This window comes from Crocodylus siamensis, chromosome 1, assembly GCF_052110815.1.
Source record: "Crocodylus siamensis isolate JL-2025a chromosome 1, ASM5211081v1, whole genome shotgun sequence".
NCBI lineage: Eukaryota > Metazoa > Chordata > Crocodylia > Crocodylidae > Crocodylus > Crocodylus siamensis.
In genome coordinates this window covers 142,231,797-142,251,694 of record NC_143395.1, presented here as the reverse complement: position 1 = coordinate 142,251,694, position 19,898 = coordinate 142,231,797, and the positions used below count along the sequence as shown (strand labels likewise).

At 43.6% G+C, this 19,898-nt stretch overlaps 1 protein-coding gene across 3 annotated transcripts in view; it reads right to left on the bottom strand.

The window, feature by feature from the left end:
* Positions 1-19,071, bottom strand: part of MTR (5-methyltetrahydrofolate-homocysteine methyltransferase) — a 78,415-nt gene extending 59,344 nt beyond the window's left edge. Inside the window, exons 1-8 of one of the 3 annotated variants that reach the window (XM_090044745.1) lie at positions 18,951-19,071; positions 13,175-13,389; positions 10,155-10,244; positions 9,088-9,157; positions 8,052-8,144; positions 7,843-7,949; positions 5,486-5,545; positions 3,944-4,038 (exon numbers count right to left, since the gene is read on the bottom strand). In XM_090044745.1, the coding sequence (XP_089900871.1) occupies positions 3,944-4,038; positions 5,486-5,545; positions 7,843-7,949; positions 8,052-8,144; positions 9,088-9,157; positions 10,155-10,244; positions 13,175-13,389; positions 18,951-18,987 (767 nt within the window). In that variant the 5' untranslated portion in view covers positions 18,988-19,071. Of the gene's footprint in view, positions 1-3,943; positions 4,039-5,485; positions 5,546-7,842; positions 7,950-8,051; positions 8,145-9,087; positions 9,158-10,154; positions 10,245-12,462; positions 12,551-13,174; positions 13,390-18,950 lie in introns of those variants that run through there. The other 2 variants (XM_090044752.1, XM_090044761.1) reach the window with 2 other exon arrangements.
* Between the last annotated feature and the right edge of the window lie 827 nt (positions 19,072-19,898).

Here is a 19,898-nt window from a genome sequence, read left to right as displayed (position 1 = left end):
CTGCCCCTGTCCCTTAACTCAGCAAAGGTTCTAGGTGCTATCACAAAATAAGTCGAATGGCCAACTTGCGCCACATATGCAGAAGCTGCCCATGCCACTTGTGGCACACAGCAGACCAGGGGGGAGATAGGCAGCACAGTAACGGATGGAGCAGAAAGCAGAGCAGCAGATTGGCCAGGGAGCAAGGGCAGGGGGCAGAAAGCAGAGCAGCAAGTGAAGGGGATCAGAGTGGCACTCAAGGAGGGTATACGGCTAGTTTGTGACATGCCTGCCAAAAACGTTGGCCCATGAAGATACTGATGACAACAACAGCACGGCTCAAATAAATGCAGGGGGAAGACTAATCTCATGCACAAGGAGTACATAGTACCACCCATCCTAGAAATTCAAAGCTAAGAACCGTTAGTGAGAAGGTCCTCAGCTAGCTGCAATCAAGCTGACAGTCCACAGTGGGAAGGTTTGTAAGATCCCTAGATAAGGGCCGAACTCAGACTTATTTAAAGATTAAACCAAGAATTGTGACACCAGAGTGAAGTAGCCTTGGCAATGAGATCAGACACAGAAAGCTGCGCATACGACAGGTTTTTTATGGAATACGGTTCAATACATTCTGAATTTCTGCTTCACTGCCCCCTCTATCCTCTTTATAGAGAAATGAATATTCTGTGCAGACTAATCTAGGACTACAATCTATAAGAAGTATGGCTCTCTAGGCTGGGATGCTTTGTACACAAGTCAACTAACACTGTTTCAATTGGCTCCGTATGTTACTTCTGCAGTACAGTCTGGCCTGGGAAAGTAGAGTCTCAAGGGCAGTCAGACAAGCCAAGTCCTGTGCAAGTGAAATCTCCTGCTTCTGCCTCACTGCAAGGGTAACTTGCCAGTTTTAAAAGGGATTTTGCTGAAAAACAAAGCTATCTTGCCATAACATATGCTGTGTATGTGTCTAATAGCAAACTACATATTTAAAACAGTAGGAAAACAGACAGGTAATAGTAACTGTTTTCCTTTGGTGTAAATCTTTGTATAATGAGAATCTCAGCAGAGAAATCAGTGGAAAAAGATACTGGAAAAAGAGGGGGGGAAGGGGAGACAAAAAAACAAAGAAGGGAAAGAAAGATTCATGCAGGGTTTTATATATCATACTGCCATCAAATTTACCAATGTTTGTTTTCAACATAATTTTTCATTAAAAAACCCCTCCAACATCTATACCTCAACAGGTTAAGAATATGTGTCTATTCAATTATCAGCTGTAAGGATCACCTCTCAAAGCACTTTTTAGTACCCCTTTGAACTGAAACCAAAATCACAAAAAATAGGGCTAAAACAAAATGACGTAACATGGGGTGGGCAGCCGGACACATGCCCTAGATACAACCTAACGAGACAGGAACCAGGACAAAGAAAAGATGCCTCACCCTAGGGCTACTGTCTACCTTGCTCTGTTTGCACTTTTGGGCTTCAAGAAGCAGTTGGCACAGGCAATGTGTCAGAGTTCAGGACATTCAGGGAACGGTAGTTCTGCAGAACGGCAGCGGACTTCACCAATACTGGGAAATTAACTGATCCCCCTTTTTTTTCTTTTTTTTTTTTTGTGGCAGCAAAATTAGCATTTTTTTGTTTTCTGGACACGTGCTTCAGCATCAAAAAAGTAAGATAAAAGTTCCCCCTCCTGCCAGTAGCAGCAAATTCCACTGCCTTTTTAAAGAATAAGTCCCTGAACATCTTGCATCAGCTGCTGCTCCTGTTCCTACACTTACAAGTCAGAAGGTACAAGAGGAGACAGGGAAGGATGAGAGAAGACTGCTCATGGTGCATTTTTTCATGCTATGCCTCTGGCTTAAACAACAACAAAAAGCCATCTAGTCCAGCTGCCTGTTCAAGGAAGGAACTTCCCTGTTTGAACCATCCTACATAAATGTATATCTAACCTGCTCTTGAAAACTTCCAGTCATGGTGATTCCACCATCTCTCTACGTATACTGTGTACCTAGGGGACAGATCATAAATCAACCTCTTTACAACAATGCTTCAAGTGTTTCAAGACTGTTAACAAACTCTCCCCTTCAGTCTTCTCTAAATTAAATAATTCCAATTCTTTCAATTTTTCCTTAGCATGTTTCCTATGCCTCTAATTAATTTTTTGCCACCCTACTAGACTTCTTCCATTTTGTCCACACCTTTCTTGAAACGTGGTCACCCAAACTGGGCAGATGAAGTGCCATCAGTGCTGAATAGCATGAAAGAATCATGTCCTGTGACTTGCACATGATATTCCTGTCAACATACACCTACCGTTGGCTTTTTTGTGGCCGGGGGTTCAACAATAAAACACACCAACCACTCATTCAGCTTGAGCTCCAACATAAGCCTCAGGTCCTTTTCTTCTAGTACTATATCCTAGCCAGTTGTCCCCCAGTATGTATTACATGACTGTGCTGTCCTAAGCGCAGAGCTTTGAACTCATCTTTTTCTGAATTTCACACAATTTATTCAGGCCATTTTTCCAAGTATTTTGAAGCAACATGAAGTAGTTTTGAATCCTAATTCTGTTCTCCAAAGCATCTGCTACTGCACCCAGCATGGCATCATCTGCAAATGTACTAAATGTGTACTCAATTCCATCTTCCAAGTCATTAAAGACACAAATATTTGTGGTTCTACTGTATCTGGATGGTTACTTGGCTTACCCTGCTTACTAGGCAAAGGTTGCCAAATTAAGGAGAACCTACTCCACTGCTTTCTGCAGCTTTTACTTCAAAGGGTGCTGCTTTTCCATTCAGCCTGAGCTCATCAACAGCCCCACACAGATGATTGGAGAAGTGGTTCCCTTTGAAATAAAAGCAACAGCAAACACCTAGAGCACCTTAGGAGCCTTGACACATTTGCTGTGGCTCTGTATCCCCATTACTTCATAGCCTCTCATTTTTGCAGGGGAATAAGGAACCCTAAACCCCCGAAGTATTCCGGTTCTTCAGTGTTAAAGAGTACCAGACCTACAACAGAACCCTGCACAAACCCCACTTAATCCCTCTCCTCACTTAGAAAAATCACACCATATACTCTCTAAGCAAGATAATCCAACCAGCTATGCACCCACCTTACAGTACTTGCATCTAAACCAGAGCTGTCCAACTTCAGTGTGGTGAGGACATGCAACTGCCCTCCAGGATCTCCACAACTGCAGTCTGCATCAGCGGTATATGGCACCTTCCCCACAGAGTGTATTGCAGGTTCTGCCAGTGACATATGGCTGCCCCTCACCTCCTGCTGCACAAGCAGTACATGGCCCCCTGGGCCCTCCCACACCATGTGGCAGTAGGTGAGGCAGCCACCAGGGCCCATGGGCTGCAGCTTAAGTGCTTGATGGCTGCAAGCAGCCCGCAAGCCACCAGCTGGACAGCCATGATCTAGACTGGATTGTCTTAGCTTACCTAGGAGAACATTGTGGGAAACCATATAGAAGGCCTTTACTGAAGTCAAGGTATTTCACGTCCCCTGCTCTCCCCCGTCCACAAAACCAATCACCCTATGACATTTTCCAAATAATATTTTACTTTTTTTTTTCCAGCCAAAACCATTTAGTCCCTGTTTACTCCACGTCTTAAGTCTCCATGAATCTGAAAGTCTGTGTTTCAGATCCTTTCATGAAATCATGCTTGTTGTTTTAAAAACAGTCTGGTCTTGTCTCTACCAATCAAATTAATCATGATGAAAATCAAGTTAGCTGAAACTATATATGGTAACAGAATTCACTACTACAGACAGGAAAGTAATTCCTGTCTCTACTAGGTAGGGAAACCGAGCTAAAACATGCTAACAATGTTCAGAATTAACAATGGCTGCAGGTAACACTGTTCTCAACCTACTGTAGAAATAGACTTAAAAAAAAAATACCATTTCTATATAACCTTATGGATTCCAGAAAGTATTGACTTACCAAAGTGGCTCACAGTGGGATATGCTAATGACAAATGCCTCTCCTGTCTGGCCAGAGAGTGTGCGTCCACTCTTATCTATAATGGTTCCAGAAACCTAAATACCAAAGGGAGTGGAAGGGGGAGGGGAAGAAACAGGATTAAAAATTAAAGCATGTCAAACAATGGTGCACTCAAAAAGCAAACAAAAAAAAATTGAATAGCGCTCTACTCAAAACCAGAGGCAAGCCAAGCTTCTCTCCCTCCCAACACTTCCCCCTATGCAACCTCTAATGGAGATAAACCTATGACCAAACAGCTCAACAACCTCAACAATACTTGGCTGTGGTTATCAGCCAAGCATCCTAACAATATGTCTCCCACACCCTCTGCCTTAAGTATTATTGTAAGCCCCAGGTTTGCAAAGCACTTTGCATGAATAGATCCTTAGGACCAAACAGAACTTCATTTAAGCCATAAAAAATAAGGGGGCTTGGACTATATACTCATTGGCTCTGGAATCTGGCTGTCTCCCTACCTGGCATCAGTGGACTCTACAGACTCACAAAGAGTTGTGTAAAGAAAAATAATACTTAGATTTCAAGTACACTCTCACTAAAACAGAGCAGTAAGGCATTTATACACATACATTTTCATGCCCAGATGCACCTGAGTTAGAGCAGACTCAATTAAATCGAGTCTGTTCTGCACATAAACAGATGCGCATAGCTCTGCATTGCTTGCACCTGTATAAGCAGCAAAATGCGCATCAACATGGAGAAAATGGCGGTGGTCCACTTTTGAACTACCACACTTTCTATGTGTTTTAGTTCAAAAGCAGACCACCACCATTTTCTGTGCGCTGACATGCATGTTGACACTTATACAATTGTAAGCAATGCAGCACCTAGCACTTTTCAAAGCTGCAGCACTTGCATGTGTAAAAATGCCCTATGATTATCCAGTCTGAGCTCTTGTATACAAAGGCCACAGAATTTCTCTTAGATGCTGGATTAAAGGGCAGTCTTTTAGAAAGATATCTAATTGTATCTTAATGACTCCAAATGAGAACAAGTTTATCATTGTTATTGGTATGCTATTCTTGTGTTTAAATTAACCTAACTTCCACGAAATAGCAGATTGAAGGTACAATGCAGGCAGACTGAAGGTAGAACATGTCTAACTGAATGTCTAACTTGCAGCTTGTTTGTCTTTGTAATAAGTCTAAGAACATCACCACGGCGCCATCAGATCCCTTTTCCACGCTAGCACCTACACACAAATGACAGTCACATTCCAGGCTTCTCTTCAATGAAACAAATAGATTGAGCCCATTAAGCTTCACATGGTAAGGATCAACACAGTCTATACGACAAATGCTTTGCATTTCCTAAGGATATTAAGATAAGTTTGGCAGCTTAAAACAGTCAGCTGTAAAAAGACAAGCTGCCTTTGCTGCATGTGTTATACAGCATATTTTTTTCTATTAAATAAAAACAACACTATATTCCATCCCATACCAGTTATGACTCCTCAGTAATTAAAGTAAAACGTCTTGTGCTTACAAATATTGGCTTGGGTTTATATTCTTCTTCAAACAGTTTCCGGACAGCAAAGATAGCTGCCTGTGAAATAACAATATCACAAAAAGTTAACAGAACTTTTTTTGCTTTTCTTTTCCCTCAATAGCTTTTCTACAACCTACTGTAAAAAGCTGCACTCCATTATTCTGGAATTTGTTTCATGAAGGCCAGCACCTCAGGTAGATGGGGGAAATATGTCAGAGTAACTAGGAGGTCTAACGCTGTTTCAGATTCAAAAATCACAACATACTTACTAAGATCTGCGTGCTGTATTATTCACTATTCACATCCTGAACATAGGGTAGCCAAACATTGAACGCTGTTGTATTACGTGTACTAGTACACCTCCGGCTGAGTGGGCTCAGGGAGTTTAGCATTGGTAGGTATGATTCTCAAGGCATGTGACTATTAAGAACATGATAGTTTTAATAGCAAACAATGTATTTGAGCAGGAGAGGTGGCAGCGGCTCACCCGAAGGAACTTAAGGAAAACTGATGGCTCAAGGGAGGAAGACTAAAGGCAACAGGTACTCCCTTCAGACTACAGGAAGAGGATGTGGTTCTTGCCATGCCTCCATGCTGGCTGATCACATGTTTGTGAGGAAACAGCAAGACTGCCTGATGCCCAAACAAATGCTAGGTGAATGGGTTGAAACTCTGCCCTGTTCCTATGCAAGTGTTTTGGGCAAATGAGAACTGAACGGGGTGAATTTTGCCCACCGTAAGCAGTAATTAAGGTATCTGGAGCTGTGTTCTTCGGGGATCCTGGTATTCTGTTTAAAAACACCAAATTCTCTGATTAAAACCCCCAAAATCTATGTTATTCTGCAACTGAAGTGAAACTCAACTATATACTATATACATATATAGGTATCAGTTGAATGTTTTATTGATACATTTACAATTTTAAAGCAACTTGGAAGCCTATCAGTGCCTCAACCATAATAAGAAAATAAATTCTAAATACCTATATATATTTTAGCATTTGATTTTGGTGTTTTTTAAATCATGGAAAATCAGAGCTCCCCCTGCCCCCTTTGCTCACCATGCCACAGGTTCAGCTGTTGACCATCCCTGCTCCCCTGCCCCCATATTGCTGACCATGTGCATGTGTGTGCACACATGACACCCCCTAAGTCCTGGTCCCCCAACCCAAAGCAGGCTGGAACTCTGCCAGCCTGCAAAAGTAAACCCACTGTTTCCCTCGTTTTTCTCTTTTAAAAGGAGAAAATCTACATTTTTCCACAGTGAACAGAAAACCTGGATCCCTGCAATTTAGCAGCTGGAATAAGGAAGAGGGCTGGCATTCATGAGACCACCTAGCTCTTTAGGAAATTCTCTGAGCTGCTGCTATGAAGTTATTCTCATCCTAATGCTTGTACTCTCCAAATTCCAGTCTGATGCCTCCAGGATTCCAAGTGGAATCTCGTATCCTACAATCTGCCCTCAGGTACAGAAGCAACCATCTACCCAAACTTACCACTACTATTTTCTTTCTTTTTTTGCCAGATGGGTACCTAAGGATAGAATTTATACCTCGGAGAATCTACACTCACAGTCTAGTACAAATGAAAGCCGATCCATTTTTCTTTTATATTTTTCAAATTTAAACAAAATTTCACATTAAAATGGAGGAGGAATGTCTTAAAGTGAAGTTTACCACCCTTTCACTTTTTCCACAAGCTTTCCACAAGGTGCCAAAGGAACACCAGAAGACCAGATCCAGCTCCCTGCTGTGGAACAAGCCATAGCAGCAGTAATTGCTACAGCTCATCAAGCCACAGCTATTAATACTGTCCTCCCACTGCCAAATTTCAGGCCCCATTGGCTAGATTCAGAGCATGGAATTGCATCACTTGTTCTCTAGGGCAGCCCGCAGAGCCAGATTTTGTGCTACAAGAGGAGTGGCAGCTGCCATGGTTCCAGGGGGCAAATACTGCTGTCAACAAATGTGTGGCCCCACAGACAGCCCTGAAGGCCAGATGATACAGTTCCATGCATTGGCCTGTGGACTGGCTCCATGACACTAATCCAGCTTAAGAACCAGAAGAATAGACAGCCCCAATCTAGAAAGCTTTGGTCATTTTAAAATCCACACTAGCAAATAAAAGACATGGAGAAGAACTTCTTTGAGATGATGTGTTATGATCTACAAACTGTCATTACATATTAAAAGGACAATAAAACAAACAGAAGAGTAAAGATTTTTTTGTGTGTGTTTAATAACTAACGTCTGCTAAGCTACTTCTGGCCACTGCTGTCCTTCCTTCTGCTTAAATTTTATCTATGCATTTCACAAAACTGTGAAATTACCCAAGAAGTATTCCCCAAAATCTCACCTTTGCATTGGCTGTATCAAATATAGTTTCCACTAACAAGATATCAACTCCTCCATCCAAAAGTCCTTTGGCTTGTTCTTGGTAAGCTTCAACCAGCTCATCAAAAGCTGTAAAATGAAATAAGCATTATTTGATGTAGCTTTAGCTGGAGGAGCCTTCTGTATGGGGCTATTATGGAAGTTACAACAAAACTAAGTTACAGTACTTACTAATGTTCCTATACTCTGGTCTCTCCACTGAAGGGGACAATGACAGTGTCCTGTTTGTAGGACCCATAGCTCCAGCCACATATCTCTTACACCCTAAAAAGAGAAGGTGTGAGGAGAATGAAGAAAGAGAGAAATGAGACTAATTTTTGGTCAGATAATCATATCACTGTAACAAACATCAATGCAAAATAGTGGATTGACTTCAGCACCTCCTATTCCAAAAGCATATGTCCCCTGCTTTTGAGGTAAAGGTGGTTCTTATTTAGCACTGGAAAGAGGATAGTTAGCACCACACAGGTAAGTAGATTTGATTTTACCAAGTAAGGAGACAGTGTTACATATTCATACACAGTACCACAGCAAGTGGGGTGCCAGCAGTACCTTTGTGCCATCCTGGGGTAGTTGGGCCATAAAAAGCAGCTGCTCCTGCAGCCACACAATAGCAGTTGCAATAGCAATCGTGGCCGCACCACAAGTAACTGCTGCTCCTGTGCTCTGGGTGCCTGGCTGCATTCCTATGCTGCTACTCAGATATTAACACACCACACAACAGTGAGCCACCACATCAGTGTCTTCTTTTAAGTCTCAGTTAATTACTTTTACATGCACAGCACAGACCAATACAGAGAAATTCTAGAGCAAAGTGACACTTTATTCACACCTGTCTGCAAGACACAGAGAAACTGTAAAAATTATAGATTAAATTAGGAAACAATTATCTAGACAATCCAATGACTGGCTAATAAGCAGGGGATGGTTTGGTGTTAGAGGGTGATAATTAGCACCTTGTTGATTCAGCCCTTTACTACAGGAACTAGAGTAGCATCTTACAAATCCAGATAGCATGCAATGAAAAAAAAAAAAAAAAGAAAAGAATCACTGCTGCTTTTGGCTTCTCAGAGAACAACCTGGAGTATCACTGCTCTCAGATGCAGTCAAGCACATTACCCACAGTAACAAGTGTCCCAGGGCTTGTAACGAGACAAACATATGGAAAGTAAGCATGGGCTTTTTTCTTAATTCAAATGCTGTTCACCTGTAAGAGCAGTTACATCATCAGCCGCTTTTCTGGCCACCTGCGCTGAGATTCTGTTTAACCGATAAACCTGAAACAGTGACAGCCAGTTACTTTGTGCTAACAGAAAAGGTCAATCCCATATATTATAGCTCTTCTTCAAAGAAAACTAGCAAAGCAGCTTACCACAATATCCCTCCCCTAAACAATCATGTAGTGCATTCTAAGCATACTATAGGCAAGACAAATAAATGTAAGCGCTACAGAAAACCTTAAGCATCAGAAAAGTGCTTTGTTATATGAAGCTCTAAAGGGCACTGCAGGGATGCGATATGAGATGAATCCCACTCCACCATGCATCTCTGTTAAAACTAGTTTATGGGGAAGTGACTGAGGGCTCCTTCTGTAAATTACTAAACACTCTTCACTCCCACTAAGACTGGAAAGAGCTGAAGATCAGCTGGAATGATGGGAGGGCCAAAGAGGATAAATGTTAGCTTATTTAAAAAAGGGGGGGGGGGAAATCAACTAATTTTAATACATATTTCCAAGTGTTATTGAGCTGCTAAAATAAGTTTAAAAATGAAGCAACCTCAAGGAAAATCATGATAAACCTGAGCTCAAAAGAATCCCATGTACTGCAGTAATAATGTTCTGTCCTACTTGTAACGTACAAAGGCAATATTCAGGGACACCACACATTTCCACTGTGGCACCTAATGAAATTGGAAACACTGAAGCTGAATGTTCCTGTTTGCAGAACAAGACCCTTCTGTATATATTCAAATAAACTCTATGACAAATGGTTACTGCCTGTGCCTCTATAGACAGCCGTCACAGTGCAGCTGTCACACAACCTTCTTTGCACCAATGGAAGTAGGCTACAGATAATTTGCGATATTTCTCTCCCGAGCAGCAAAGACCCCAAGAACCTTATCTGTACACCCAGGTTCTGTACATCTGTACACAGCATGCACTTAGCAGTCAACATGAACCTGATGGAGTTTGGGACTAGGGTAACCTGAGCTGCTGGGACAAAAAGAAATTTTGATTAATGTCTTGACAGACAAGTAGTATAACATTTTTACCAAATCCTCCAGTCCATAGTCAGCCTGCGCAACTCTGGTACTGCTGAAAGTATTTGTTTCAATGATATCAGCACCCGATAGCAAATACTCCTGCAAACAAACAAGCAAATAAATAAATATAAACAATAGTGTCTTAAGGACCCAAGAAAAGGATAAGGAGACTGGATTCCCAAACACTATTTCTTTCTATCATTTGTCTCATTTAGTTGAAAGCTACCAAGTAAAATTCCCTTTCCATTCATGGCATGCCAAATCCTGCAGTCCCAACTCAAACAATACTCCTACTGTTTTGAGCATGTGTTGCACAGTGAGGACTGCTACATACGTGCAGTGCTTTAATATCAGAATTATACTTCATATTAAGGTTATGTAATTAAGTCCCTGATCCAGCTATGTAGACAATTATAAGCCTAACTTTAAGCATGCAAACAGTCTCCTTGAAGTGCCTAAAGTTACACATGCATTTAGGTATCTGGAAAAAAAAAAGAATCAAGAACTGTTAGTTTTACAAGTTATAAAACATGGGTGCAAAATTCAAACCAAATTGAAAGCCACTTGCAAGGTATGCTTTCCAATGCAAGGCTGCAAGGCTGCTCTTGGCATTCACTATGATTGGATGCAAGCCCTGAGCCCTTTGCAAGCAGGAAACTGAAGAGCACATGCATTTACATGGTCAGACTAAGGAGCTGCGACACTGCGAGGATACAGCACATGCCATGTTGGTTTTAAAAACCTTTTTAATGCCATAAGTAGTGTAAAGAAGAATTAAATTAAAGCAAGGTACTGACCCTGTCCATCTGTGACCCAGGGACTGATGTTATGCACCCATTACGGATGGTTATAAGCAATCTACTGAATCATATATTGCTTTAATAGACATTATTAGCCTGTTATAAAACTAGTACAAAATGTACCATAGCAGTGTTTACCAGATTAAACTAAAATTCTGGTCTCCTTGAAGTGAATGGGAACTTTGCCACAGGTTACAACAGAGCTAGAAGTTCAGTCTGAATTTTCAAGCAATGACATGGTGGGAAAAGGCTAATTGCCAGAGACAGAAGAATATTACTAGGACTTGCCAGAGGAAACAAGAAAAAGTAGCATTTAGGTGGTGAGAGAGGTTTAAAAAGTTCAGTAGCGAAGGGAAAGCTGCAAACAGTGAAAACATAGTAGAATGCAGTGGAACAGAATTTCAGGAGGATTTATGTTTTATTGAGGATTATGTCTAAACTAGCAATTATGGCCCAAAACCATGAAGGTATTTAGCCACATAACTCCTGAAATCAGTGAAAGCAGGGTGACAAATGCCTTTCATGGCCTATGGCTTTTCTTTAGCTGCTTGAATTCTTATTTCTCCACTCACTTATTGTGTCAGAACAACCTTTACCAAGAAAGCTCTCTGGTGCAGAGATGATGCCATCATGCTTTTAGAACATACATCTTACACATTTGGGACAACTAAAATAAAGGAACAATTATTCACTCCGAGATTTAAGCATACAAAACTATGCTGACAAATATGACTGGTAACAGCTGCATTTAGCACTTTTGCTCCTTTAACCTAACGCACACCAGCTATTGATGCACTAAACAGACAAACAGGGAAGATTATTTCATTGGCTTCATTGGGACATTTGCTACCACAGTTGACTACAATGTTAACAACCTAATCTGTCTAATCTCTCATTTATCATCACTTCAAGTATGAGTTGTAACAATAATGGATGGGGGGATAGTTTAAGACAGAAGCGTATTTTTTCCCTTTCTATTCTGAGTGTCCTCATTAATGACAAACATACTTTATTAGAGAAGGCGCATATTGTATAATAAAATGTACACTTTAACTTCCTTTAAGAGCATTTCTTAAATACATGCATACTATTTTATATTTAAAGATTTATGCATTTCAAGCTCATCATTTTTTTCAAGTGCTTAAAATTACTGTATACCAGAACAGTATTAAAATGATAATTTGCTCGAATTGGGAAATCAGCTTTGACTTTGAAGAACGGCATCTTCCTTTTAAATCTGACGTATCAACCAAAGCACAGGTGAAAGCTACTTAAAAGAAGTGCCTATTTAAAGGCCTCCATTTTTTAAGCAAAGTCTTAAAAAGAGAGAGCGAGCTAAAGGAGAATTTTTAAAGTTACTGTCCATAAATAGGTTATTCTCCAAGGATTTTGTGAAGCTCAACATCTTTATGGATCATGGCCAAGCCTGTGAATTTCATCAGCTTCCAACCTAGATGGGTTGGAAAAGATTAAGAAATCTGAAGCCCAACATGGAGTTTGGTGTCAAGTCAGCTCACCTGATAGAGCTCTGACCATTTCATAGGAACAGCTTGAAATAGCCTTTTTCTTTAACCTTCTCCACAGCACTAGAGAGTTCCTGATTCTCTAAAAAAAGTGTTATGTTACCAAACAAGTCTTAAGAGACTGAGCATTAAAATAATACTAAAATACTTAAAAAAGGTATAGTTAAAAGATGACAGAAAATCTGAAATAAAAAACCCCAGTGAACAGGTTTGAGGTCATACGCAAATATCAATTAGTTATTACACTATCGGAGTTATTACACTATGGCAGCTAGGGAAAATTAAGTTCTGCTATAATTTGGAAAAATTTGGACAACGTAGTGGTTTAACAACTATTGGTTACTGTCTTTGACAACTCACAGATGTCAAGGAAGGTCCTAGAGGGCAGGACCTAAAAGAGGACCCAAGAAACCAGACAGCAGGCAGTAACCACACAGTGGACCATATATACATCAATTTGTAGAGCACTAGCAAAAGGAGCGTCTTGAATAAGTAACATGCTTTTTCCTGGCCTACCACAGGTCAGGTCACCTGATAATTCTTTGGTTCACAATATATAAGTGATACATCCTTAGAATTATTATTTTCATATTTAAATGAGACAATCAGTACTAGTCAAACCCTTCAAAAGTACAGTAATACATTCAAGAAATAGATTATTTTTTCCTCCCTCTTTAAATCAAGAGATTCAGAAATCATGTAATACCTTGTGAATTTTATAGATGATGTCAGGCTGAGTTATACTCAGAAGATCATTGTTGCCTTTTAGAGGTTTGGGATGGTCTTGAAATTCTTGCCCTCGGAAGTCCTCTTCTGACAGCGCGTGCTGCTGGATCATGGTTCCCATTCCTCCATCCAAAACCATAATCCGCTCCAGCAAAACAGACTCAATTTCATCTTTTAGGTTTTTTGTGGTATCTACTTGAAAACAAAGCCAAACAAACTGTAAGGCATTTTGATATGCATAGCTTTCTTAACTAATTACTCTGAAGTTAAAGAAGCCCAACAATCTCAGGAAAAGATTTGTTACTTTATTGTAAACTAACAGGAATCAGCCATTGTGCTGTCCCTAAAATATGAAATAATTTAACATGAGTGAGAACAGCCTGTGCCTGCAGCTGCATTTAGATGAGCAGAAGACTGCACCCAGGAGAAGCCTCAGTAAACCAGAAAGGAGTTACCTACAGGGGCAGAGGGAAGGTTGAGGAGCCTCTAGAGCAGCCCCTGCTTCCTTTTCCATAAACTAGCAAATCAGTTAAATAATTCATGCTGTTTATCCCCTTATAGACATTCCCTCAAGAATGCCTACTCCTTTGATTTTTACTGCTCCAAGAATCCATTGAAGTGGGAGTTTCAGGGCTGCAGAATTAGCTACCGCCATACAGATTTTGGCAGTCAGATGTCAACACGTGCATCTCATGACTACGTCTGCTGTCAGTAATCTAGCCAAACAGTGACCCTGCTGCATTGAAAAGGCCTCCCTGCTTCTTCTCAAGGCAATATTAGCCTTTTATTTTGTAAAGCTTCCAACCTAAAGCATTCCTTTATACAGGTTTCCCTCACTATGCTGTACATGCGTTCCTGGAAAACGGCGCATAACTCCAATTCGCATAAAGGGAACCCACTTTACAATGTAACAAATAGGGATATGTTCCAAGACCTCAACTATACTGAGCCCCAGACCGATTCCTACCACTTTTACAAGACAATTTTGGTACTCACTAACAGCAGACAGTATGCACAAGCACAAGGCACCATCATAATGGGAATGGCAACTACAGAAACACGTGTCGCAGACAATGAGCAAGGAACACAGTTCCACGCGGGAGACTATATTTTGGTGCTTGTCACTCCCACAATGCACTGCACAAAGCAGCTGACTGTGGGCTTCCCTCACATCGCTCGCATAAGAGTGAATTTACCTAGCATATAACAACATTTTTGGTATAAAAAGGGTCATCGTATAAGAACAAATTCACACATACAGAACCCGCATAAAAGTGAGGGAAACTTGTACACAGAAAAATTACCTATCACTGAAATACAAGGTTAGGCTAGAGCAGTACACCTATTAGCGATGCTTAAAGAATGACAAAAGCAATTGAGGGTCTGATCTACACCTCATTACTCAGGATAGTAGAAAGATCCACATTTACTTCAGTGACTCTGGATAAGAGGTTTTCAACCCCAAATGTAGGTTCTATTAAAAATAAATAAAAAGATTGGGACAGGGGAGAATAGGAGTTAAGAGCACATAAATTAAACAGAAACATGCTGTGAACTCAAGTAGAAATAAAGTGAAAATAATCACTCCAGCTTTTAACAGTTACACTTGAGAGAAATGCAAAATTAAAGTAAAATGAATTTCAGTTTTTCCTACTTTGAGAATATAAACAGGTTATTAGTAATACCAATATCTAAACACCAAAGGTTTCTCCAACCACAGCTACCTTCCCTGCATTCAGACTCTATACTGATTCACATATCAAAAACTACACACATTTGCACTTTCACTAATAAGCAAAAGCCAACCTGTATTACAAGATATATCTGCACCACTCTAAAGCTTCTGACATTTTTTTTGCATAACAGAAAAAATAGTTCTGTCCCTCTTTATCGGCACAACATGTCCTGGCTCTTCTAATCACTTTCCAACACCCCCAAAATGCAAGCCACTTGGCAGCATGCTGCCACTTGGGCAGCACTCCTCAGGGTCTGCTGCATCTTCTTCCTAGCTCTGAAATCCTGCAAGACAAGCTTTCATGTGGGGCTGGCCGGGTCTTCCAACTCGTAGCAGATGGGATGGAGTTACAGGAGCAAACTCTTCAATAGATCACAATGCTGGAACAGGCTACAAGCAGAGAGAGACTGTCCATATTCTGAGAAACTGTCCAAGGAACAGCCCAGAGAGGAAGCAGCACTGGATATGGAGCCACAGATGGATAAAGGATTATTGTCATCTTTTTTGTTCCTCTACAGAAAACTGTGGCATAACCGGGAGGGATTTCACGTTATGGTCAATAAAATTATTATGTAAGCAGTGAGATGGCTTTAGTTTCAGTGTGGCTACTGCCCTCAGCTCTGGCTCCCATTCCTCTCCCAACTATACATAATCTTAATCTTAAATCAGATCAGGCACAAAGCCCAGCCTGAAACAGCAGCTGCCTCTGCCACATAGACTTGGGGGGGAGGGCAAATGCAGGGCAGCTGCAGCAGCAATGAGGGAGGGACTGGGGCTGGAGCAGGGGCAGGCCCTGCAGCCAGGATGGGGCGGGATAGAGCCGGGAGCAGCTCAGCCCACAAGGAGGGGGAGGCATGCACCCCAGGAAGGCACAGGGGGCATGTGCCCCTGGATCTGCACGCAGGGCAAGGCACGCTGCAGCTGTCACCTAGGGCTGGGGTGTTCCCAGTAGAGGGGGCTGGCCTATGCTGCTGGGAACGGCCACCCAAAAATTCACTGTAGTCCCCCCTAGTCCCTGCTCCCAGTGCCACCACTGCCCAGCCTCCACCAGGAACAGCCCAGCACAGCATCCCACCCCGTGGAAACAGCCCAGCCCGCAGCTGCAGCCTGCCCCGCCCCACCCCGCCCTGCATGCAGATCCAGGGGCATGCACCTTCCCATTCCCTCCTGGGGTATGTGCCTCCCCCTTTCCATACACCCCAGATGAGATGTTCATAGCTCCATCCCACCCATCCCAGCTACAGGGCCTGCCCCTGCTCCAGCCCCACTCCCTCCCTCACAGCCACTGAAGGGGTGGGGGCAGATTGAGACCCCAGCAGTGAGGGAGGGAGTAGGGCTAGGGCTAGGACTAGGGCTGGGGCCTCAATATGCCCCCCCCATGGCCCCTTCTGCTTCCCCCACAGACTTACCTGCTGGGGAGGCGCACCCCCAAATAACGTTTTCCCCTCTCCCTCGATCTGCCCCCCTTCCCTCCCCACAGACTTACTTGCTGGGCTGGGGGGAAGGGGAGGTGGCAGTGGATCTTGGGTTACTTTTAAATTCCAAAAGTGATCTCCTACTTAAAAAGGCTGGAGACCACTGCCATACACCCACAACTGGCAAGTTAATCATACTAGTTTTGCATTTCTTATTAATGAAGAGAAAATGAACCACAGCTAGGATTATAGCATTAGCAAACATTAGTTTGTATTTCATCATAAAGTGCACTCCTGTTAACGGTCAGATCAGTGAACTGATATATAGTTAAATCATTACTACTACTAAACCACTACTACTACTCCCACAGCCTAGCTCATTAACCCCAGTGATCACATTAAATGAAAAAGTCACTGAAGGACAGAAGTTTTTGGCTTCCTGGTCCCATCAATCCAACACAAATTGTCCTTAGGCAGTGGGGGACAGCAGCAGGAGTGAGAAAAAACAATTCTGTTAACAAACCTCTACACCCAGTGTAGGATTCATTGACTTTTCACCCAAATTGTCCTCAAGATGATGATTGAGACTACTGTCATTTAGGAAAAACTAAAGCTAGTGTGAGACCTCTTCAGGTCACTGAAACTACTCTCTTTCTGTCATAGGCATCCAGATCATATAATCCCAGTCCAAGGATCCCCAAATAACTACAGCACCAACACCAGCATGAGTTTGCAAAAGGGATGCTCTCAGGCCAGCTTGAGGAGCCATTATCATGAACACGTGGGAGTCTGGCTCCAAGCACACCCTTCAGTTTAAGTATTTTTTCCAAGAAACTGAGCAAGGAACTCAATGGAAGCCCCACAAGAAGCAGGCTGAATTCCTGCAATAAAGGGGAAAAGTATTCATAATGGGCACTTTCCGTGTGCTCTGATGCATCGGAGCAGACTCGATTAATCGAGTTTGGAAGCGTAATCAGAATGCTCCGGTGTGCTGCAGTGTCTCGTGTATTCAGTGGCCCTGTGTTTCAAAATGCTGGCGGGCACACTAACTAAAGCTGTCGAACAAGCCTTAGTTAAAGCACCCTCACTGCCATTTTGAAATGTGGAATACTGAATACACAAGACGCTGTGTGCATTTCAATTAGAGCAGCTTCTATTAAAATGCCCCCTACCACAGAGTACATGTACAGATGCCCTTAGATTCTGCTGATGAAGTTTTAACTCAGTTGCTGTCACCGTTGCTGCCCCCACCTCCAACATCTTTTGGACTATTATTGTTTGCCCCAGAGGAAGAACCTTCGGCTTGGCTGGAAGGCTAAACCATCCAGTCAACCAAGGAGGGAAGCTGAGGGACTGGCCAATTCGAACAGCTATGATGACACCACAGTCAAACCACAAATCTGTTTTGGGGTCTATTTTCCTGCCTGTTTACTTTCTCTGGCAACACTTCAGTCACCTTCTCAGTTGTGTGTGCCTCTTGTAACTATGACAAGGTAAGACATCTAGCAAGGTAGTTGCGAACTATTAAAACTGATAGATGGTCTCAAGAAGCATCCCTGAAATTATTTTTGATTTTCAGGTGGAAATTGGCCTTTGAAAATCTATGAAATCTATGAGATCAGCCTTTAAAACGTGTGTTTCCAAGTCTGCTTAAGCTCCAACACAGGTATTATAACAGATTAGCGAACCAACATGACAAATGTTTCTCCATCTGTTAAAACAAACAAAGCAAAACCTGCGGGCAAAACAGCAAATGAGACAGAGGAAGAAACTTTTGTTGTGCAAGAGGAAACCCATGCATAACCATAATACAGAGATCTCTCTGACACACACACACACGCGTATGTTTAGGCACGTGTAGGCACACATGCAAGCAAACAGTGTGTACAAGTGTACCTGCAAGGAAGTAGCATGTACACAAGCACACACTAGCAGAGCATACACACACACAGAAAGCACATACACACATGTAAAAAACACAAGCAGCAATACACAATGCACACTAGCGTTTTGTGTACACATGCACAGTGGCAGCATGTACGCACACTAGCACCACACACATGCACACACCAGCAGCCTCTACACACACGCATGTGCAGCTGCATCCACACACACACAGCAGCCGTGTGCACACACAGGACTCCACATGCACAGGCATGCACTAGCAGCCTGTACACACACATGCAGGCATGCGCACACACACTAGCAGCCTGTACACACACACGCAGGCATGCACACACGAGGCACATACATGCACGCACTAGCAGCCTGCACACGCAAACGCCCACGCACAGCAGCAACGCATACATACACACACACACACACACACACACACGCCGCGTGCATGGACCCCAAGCCGGCGCCCGTGAGTTAACCCGCAGCCCGGATTGCATCATTGTCCCTGGGCCCAAGCCGGCCCCGCAGGTGCCCGTGTCTCGCCCAGCCCGGGTAGGCTGAGATGCGGGGCAGGGACGGAGCACGTGGGCGCCGCGCCACTCTCCCCCCGCGGCAAAATTTGGCGGGAAAGGCGCAGCTGGCCAAGCCCGCCCCGCCCCGGAGCTCGCCCGGCCCGGCCCGGCCCGGCCTGTCGCAGCGCGTAGCATTACCCGGCTGGTCCCTGAGCCCGTGGCTGGTCGGCGACATGCTGGCGACCGCAGCTAGTGGCGGCGCGCGGGGCAGCGCGGGGTGGCTGGACCCTCCCCCAGCGGCTCCGCCCCCCCCGGGCAGCAGGACAGAGCGCTTGCGCGGGAAGGGGGCGGCTTATCCCAGCCGGCTCTTCTGCACCCCGGCGCTGCGGGTCCCTTTGGGATGTCAGCGGAGGAGGAGGAGGATCTGGGGGCGGGCGGGGGATGCGTGCTCCGTGGTCCCTGCAGACGCAAGGATTTCGTAGGGCACAGGGCAGTGTCTCTGTTAGACCGGCTGGAATAAAGGGAGACGAGCTAACCCTTGTCAGACATCACAAACCCTCAGGTGAAGGGTGAGGAAGAATGCCTCTGGCGTGCCAGAGCTTCGCTTTATCCCCGCTCCGGTGGGTGCGATATGAGGCCGCCCCGCGAAATCCTTGTCTTGGTGTCATTTCTGGGCCACGACATCACTGTAGTCCTTGGTGAGGCAGCAAGTTACTTCGCAGCTGGGCCCCTGACAGGCCTGTTGCATTTGGAGGATGTAGGCCTAGACCCACCATGAACTATACCCCCCCCCCGATCATACTCAGCTTACTGCCCACTGTAACCCCCAGGTCCTTCTCTGCCATACCAAGTCACACTAGCCCCAGTCTAAAAGACTATATTGTCAGAGAACAGTTTTGCTGGTCCCCCACCCCCAGAACAGGATTGGCATAAGTTGTCCTCTAGGCCAGTGGTTCTCAACCTTTTTTTGTGCCGGGACCCATTTGTAAACATTGATGGCCAGTCCTGACTCAGTGCCCCTCCTCACTCCCAACCTGCTGCTCCCAGTCCTGGAGCCTGTGGGGCATGAAGAGTCCCAAGCAGCCCCTCGCAGAGTCAAGCTCTGCCAGCCTGGAAGGGAAAAGCCACAGCTTCACACATTTTTCT